Source organism: Anastrepha ludens, chromosome 4, assembly GCF_028408465.1.
Source record: "Anastrepha ludens isolate Willacy chromosome 4, idAnaLude1.1, whole genome shotgun sequence".
In the NCBI taxonomy this organism is placed as follows: Eukaryota; Metazoa; Arthropoda; class Insecta; order Diptera; family Tephritidae; genus Anastrepha; species Anastrepha ludens.
Window position 1 is genome coordinate 84,717,574 of NC_071500.1, and position 6,625 is coordinate 84,724,198.

Sequence of the window (6,625 nt, forward strand, 5' to 3'; positions counted from 1 at the left end):
AAGGCGCATCTGTTAAAAGTTGTGTTGGTAAATCAGCTGATTTGTTTTTCTTTTCTTTTGACGTGTCCATGTGGCTGTCAGTTTAGAATTACACAAGGCGAATTCATTGTTTGTTTTCTAGTTTCTCAATACTTTGCTTTGACAGTCAAATGCACAGAACATTTTTGTTGGTTTAGTGCCACCACCTTTGATGATTGTGCCCTGTATTTTATCGATTAAAATAAATTTTGCTCTTACGTTAAGTTCTCTGCTTTTTATGAGCAGTGAGTTACAAAAAATACAACTCTGCTGGTTGAATCTAAAGGAAATACCTCAAAATTCATTTGAAAGAATTCCCCATCAAAAGAAAAATTTCTCTTTCAATATTTATCAAAATGAAATTTTTTTTCGAAAAAATTTCCATCAAATATCTTCCGGTTCAACTTTTGTAAATTGATTAAAGTCCAAAAACATTTCCTTTCGTTTACTGAAGTGATTTAGCTAACGTCCGGTAATTGCTTAAATTTTAAACAGACAAGATGCCTATTCTTGTACATCCGAGGCTGTCCGAAAAAAAGCGTAAGGAAAGCCTCCAAAATTACAAAAACATGATTGTGGAGGCCAAGCCCCGGGTAGTCGACATGTCGCCAAAGCTCAATGTCAGAAATGTTTTACGTGCGTCAAGCTTGCGTGACGACTGCGAGGCCTTTGAGCGTGTCCGTCGCATGAACAACGAGCTGCTACGTAGCATTAATATAATTTCACGCATTGGCGGCAAATTGGATACATTTCGCGAAAAGTTATTTTACTCTGCCCGATCTCGCATACCTTACATGATTTTGAAGAATCGTCATATCGAGAAGGACAATGCCAAATTTGGGCAGTTGCTGAAAACGACGGGCACAACTTTGGATACGCATATGGCGCCCCATTTGTTGCGACAAGTGCGGAAGGATACTGTAGAATTTGTGATTCCCGCACAAATATTGGCCAAATATAAACAAATTGAAATGCCACCCTACGAACAGTTGCGTCGCCTGCTACGGCCGGTTATTTATTTCGATTTCTATGTGAAAGGCTTGCGGCCGGCGGGTCGTATCGTCATACAATTGTACACAGAAGCCTGTCCACAGGTGGTGTTGGCATTTGTGCGCGCCTGTCGCAATCGTGATAAAAATAATATCCTAGTAAATCGACTATTTCCCGGCCTATGGCTAGACTGCTGCCTGCTTCTGCCTGAAGGTCACAAAATCAAACCTAATCGCATTGAGTACGACATACGTGCACTGGATCATAATCGGCCGGGCACTTTATCCTTATCGCTGGACAATCTGGAAGCGCTCAATCAAAATGCTCTGAAATTTTCAATGAGCCTTAAACCGTTAAGTGTGCTGAATGGCAAACGTGTTGCGTTCGGTCTAGCGCGTAGTGGCACGAAGGTGCTCGATTCGATGCAAGTGTTCGGCATGAAGAAGAGTGGCAAACTAACGAAGAGTATCATTATCAGCGACATCGGTTTGCTCGTGTAAGAGAGTGTGAAGCCTAATTGGAAGTATCATTCTATTTGTAAATTAATTGTAAAAATGTGTGGCACTCGCTGAAATAGAAAAAAAAAAAAAATAAGCTGGTGGTAAATATTATATTTCTTATTTAGTCTGAATTTAGTGAGCTTGAGTTAGCTCGGCTGAATGAGAACTGGACTTCAGTGTTATGTGAATAAACTGAAGTGGAGAGGTTCAGGCTTCGTATAACCACACCCTTTTTAATAGTAAATTAATGTAATAATAATAACAAAAGGCACTGAAGGGTTATATTGTATATATCACCTATAAATAATAATAATAATAATAAAAGATTTCTAATCCTGATTCACAGAATTCCTCATGGAGAAGAGCAACACATAATGAGGGCAACTAAGTCGCTCTGAAAATCGCTTCATAGTGAATCAAAAAATTCTCCAGGGCGCTCTTGACAATACCTTTGATCCATGTTTTGCACGTTTTCCTCAGCCCCAGTGCCTGTTTAATCACACGATATGGTGTAAAAGAGGTCTAGTGGTACTCCAACTTACAATTTGCAGCCATCTTTTGAAGCATTTGAAATACTCTTTTTCTTTTTTACGTTGTAGAAGCGAGGAATAAGAATCAAATACTTGCGTTACGACCGGGCTAATTTGGCCGCAAATAGATAAGAAAAGATCAGGAGAATTGCTTAACCTCTCAACAGAGAACATCTCGAAGGTCGTCAGGAAGGCACTCTTCTAGGCAATAAGGATTTTCTCATGAATACTGCAGAAGGTGTAGAGACAAGGAAGAGGAAGCAACAATAGAATATTTCCTCTGTAATTGTCCAGCCTTAGCTAAGAGTAGAGCCCGGTTGTTAAGGAAATATCATTTTGACTCCCTTACGGAACTATCAGATGTTGGGATAAGACCTATTCTGCGCTTCATAAGAGAAGAAATTCTCTCTTCTTAATTGGCGCGATAACCGCTTACGCGATTTTGGCCGAGTTTAACAAAGCGCGCCAGTCGTTTTTTTCGTACTAACCGGGCCAGTTGGACACACCAACTGAAGCCAAGTCTTTCTCCACCTGATCTTCCTCTACTACCACCAGCTGGTACCGCATCGAATACTTTCAGAGCCGAAGCGTTTGTATCCATTCGGACGACATGACCCAGCCAACGTAGCCACTGGATCTTTATTTTCTTCAATATGTCTATGTCCTCGTGAAGCTTATACAGGTCTTCGTTCCATCGCCTGCGATATTCGCCCGTGCCAACGTGCAAAGGTCCAAAAATCTTACGCAGAATCTTTCTCTCAAACACTCCAAGCGTCGCTTCGTTGGATTTGTCATCGTCATGATGAGAGTCTTGTAGAGTGTTAGTTTTGTTCGTCGAGAGAGGACTTTACTACTCAATTGCCTACTAAGTCTAAAGAGAGTTTAAGATAAATAAATACCGAGTTTCCCGTGCTACATAATGGTACCACAACTGACCTACACAGTCTAAATAAGTTGACTACTCTAAGTCGACTGCCACAAAAACTTAAACTAACCTAAGCTAGGAATACACTTCGAGATTCCGCAAGATATTCGATTTCGATATGAGTGCTATGTTCAGCCCGATAGATAGTTGGCTTTCGCAATATTCTTCATGTTGAATTTTTTTATTGAAATTTTTATAAAAGTATTTTTTTATTTATTTAACTATAATCTAGATAATATAATTACAACTTACTTTATAACAAAATCCTTATACACCAAAGTTTGAAATCGTTCAAATGCCGCCCTGATTTTTCCCAGTTAATTTTGCTGAGCATCTTCCGCCATATAAAAGCCTTCCGAACATATGTTTAGTATGAAATAAATACCTCAGAAGATATGCAACGAAAAAAATTTGAGAAAAATCAGTCACTAATAAACTACACAAATTTTTACTAAGCCAAATTTTTGGAAATAGCATTTCACCCTTTTTTAGTTGTTCCCTAAAATTTTAAGCACGATTTCTTCTTTTTGTAACTACATATATTAGTTACTTATAAACTAGTCCCATTCAGACCAGCTCAAACTTGCCCAAAAAACATTTCAGACTTTTTTAAGGTTTCCTTAAAAGTTTAACCCAAATTTGCTCACTTTTCAACTAGTTACTAATAAACTACTCCCGTTCAGACTAGTTATCATTTGTCGGAAAAATAAGTCTCACTGTTTTACGGCTTCCTTTTTAAAAGTGTAAAACCCAATTTTTTTCTATTTTCAACCAGTTACTAATGAACTACTCCCATTCAGACTAGTTGACATTTGCGAAATAACATTTCAAACTTTCTTAGGGATTCCTAAAAATTTTAAAGCATTTGCTTACTTTTCTAGTGTTTTTCTAAGTTCACTAGTTACTTAAAAACTATTCCCACCCAGCCTAGTTTACATTTGCGGAAATATTGTAGTATTTCACCCTATTCTAAGATTTCCTTGGACGGCTTGTATACCACACATATAGGCACATGTGTGTATGGACTTATAAGGTACTCATGCATGTATGTATGTATGCCTTAAATCGTATTGCAATTCGGTATTGTCTTAATCAATAAATCCGTTTGTTGCAGTTGCACTCATAAATAACTAAACGTGAAAAGCCAAACATTCATTACCGTTGCCAGTTGGCCAAATAACTGATGGACGCCTTACTCTTTTTGTTCTCCTTCCTTATTTCGTAAACTATGCCAATATTATGTGACATTATAAAAGCAGATAATGGCAATTGCCAGTTTTGCATATGCAATTTTAGCAATTGACTGCACAGTGGGTCCCAGTGCAACGCACTCGAGAATTGGAAAAAATAAATATTTTTGAAAACAAAGTATCATAGTTCTAGCGAAACAAAGCCATTTGCTGGTAGCGACAAGCTAAACACCTACCCCGCCACAAAGCAAAATAGATTAACGAAACCAACGCAAGACTGAGTCTTGTCGAGGCCCTATGCTCCCGAGTGGAGTGAACAAGGGCAAAAAAAAAATTTCAGAAAAAACAAAATCATATCCCATGAATCTTATCTGTTGAATTTGAGTCAAAACAAGTGGTGCTCAAGTTCTTTGAGTTATTGAACAAAAAATTGTGAATGCGTAGTAAGTTATTGTATTTCTTTTTTTATTATCTAGGATATAGTCCATACGTGGAAGTAAAATTTTACACCATAACAGCTATAACAAAATTTTCTTAAACAAATTTTAGCTGAAAAAACTAGTATGATTAGTTTTTAAAATTTTTAATTACATACTTTCAGTCGTTAAAATCAAATTTACACTTAAATTAACTAAAAAAGAGTCTCAGCTCTTTTCTTAAACAAAAAAAGTGCGTGTAGCATATAAGAGAAGTGAAACTTTCAAGGCAGACAAAGAAAGAGGGAGAGGCCCGAGAGAGAATGAGAGAGACAGAGAGAGAGAGAGAAGGAATATATATCTAAATAAATTCACAACATTTGCAGAGAATACAAGTCGACAAAATTTACAAAAAACGGAGAAGGGTCGACGGGTGTAGGTGAACGCTGGACATTAAACGTGGCAACAATGCGCACTACTCCGAGCGCTTATCACCCGCACAAATGCAGCGATTGCAGGACCGCAGCAACGGCACAAATTACCCGACGCCAGAATGGATAGCACTTGATAGTACGCACAATCACTAGCCAGGAAACGGAAATAAGCGCTAAAAAGTTGGCACCAAAAAAAAACGCCAAAAAAATTTGGACCAAAAACCATCCCAAACAGTAGGCACTAAGGAAATATAATGCCAAAAAGTAGGCATCAAAAATATATTTCCTTCAAGTTTGCATCAACAAACACGAGCCAAAAAGTATATTAGGAAGTGTTATTTCTCACTAGAAATTAGCAACCACAAGGAAAAACTCTGGAAAAATAGCCTAAAGTGCATCTAAGATATATATAAAGTATAGCTCTCTCTCTCCTTTTCCTCTACGTTACATCTTTTTTCTCTCTCGCGGAACGAAAATGCCCAAAACTTTGCATGGCCTTGAAATTTTACTCTCCATTCTCGCTGGTCATCGACGCCTAAGAAGTTTCACTTCAAAAATGTGTTTGAAATGTTTTTTTTTTTTTTAATTTGATATTTATTTACTTTTTGCGTCAAATTCCCATTTACAATCAAATTAACTAAAAGAGTTGAACATTTTACTTTTTTCTTAAAAAAAAAGAATGAAATATTTGAAATGTTTTTTTAAATATTTCATTTATATATTTTTTTGCCATTAAATTCAAATTTACAATGAAATTAACTAAAAAAGTGCTTCGATTGTTTTCTTAAACAAAGCAAAAAAAAAGAGTTTGGAAACTCTTTTAAATTTCGTACTTATTTAGTTTCTGCTAATATCGAATAAAAAAAATCGACTCATCGTTTCCGACTGGTTTGAAAATTGGAGAGTAACGTTTAAAAAACAAGAAATGATTTCATATTGAATAATGATTCAATCAAGGCGCATTTTTTGAAGGTGGTGGCACTAGAACAACAACAATGTTTTGTACGTCTGATTGTCAGGGCAAAGTATTGGCAAAGAAGAAAATAAATAATGCATTCGCCTTGTTTCATTCTGAGCTGACGGCCACATGGATATGGTGAAAAAAAAAATGTAATCAGCTGACTAACCAACACCACCTTTAACAGATTCGCCTTGGATGCAATTGATTTTTCCAATAAAGGATTCTTTAAAAAATAACTGGCAATATTAAGTAAAAAAAACGTAAAAAAACCTAAATCGTTAGTGGCATAATAAAATTGGTAAAATATAATAAAGGGTGTGTGAAAAGCGAAGCTCACGTGAACAAGCAGAATCACTGCCAAAGCATCAGAATCACTCACAAAAATATGTGCCAAAATGCTGGCTTCGCGTATCACTCGACTCGAGAAAAACTCACTTTACTTCAATAATTTAAGTTGAAATTCTGTAAATTTTTATATTTTGCTTTCATTTTTTTTATACTTAAATTAATTTAAAAACTCATCAACTTCCATCTCCTAATTGGAACACTGTCCAAAAAAGTCGAAAAGCCGCTCAAAGCCGCTGAGTTAGTCACCTCTTTTTCCGCAGTCTGCTGCATCTCAGCACTTGCCTCATAACGTAACGAAACATATGTGGCGAAG

General features: G+C 36.6%; 1 protein-coding gene across 1 annotated transcript; it reads left to right on the forward strand.

Moving 5' to 3' along the window:
* Nucleotides 1-351: 351 nt before the first annotated feature.
* Nucleotides 352-1,602, forward strand: LOC128862022 (uncharacterized). The gene has a single exon (XM_054100418.1). The coding sequence runs from the start codon at nucleotides 519-521 to the stop codon at nucleotides 1,506-1,508; it is 990 nt and encodes a 329-aa protein (XP_053956393.1). The 5' UTR covers nucleotides 352-518; the 3' UTR covers nucleotides 1,509-1,602.
* The last annotated feature ends 5,023 nt before the right edge of the window (nucleotides 1,603-6,625 follow it).

Bases quoted from the DNA above. Each gene is read 5' to 3' on its own strand.
- LOC128862022 (XM_054100418.1), top strand. From the start codon at position 519: ATGCCTATTCTTGTACATCCGAGGCTGTCCGAAAAAAAGCGTAAGGAA.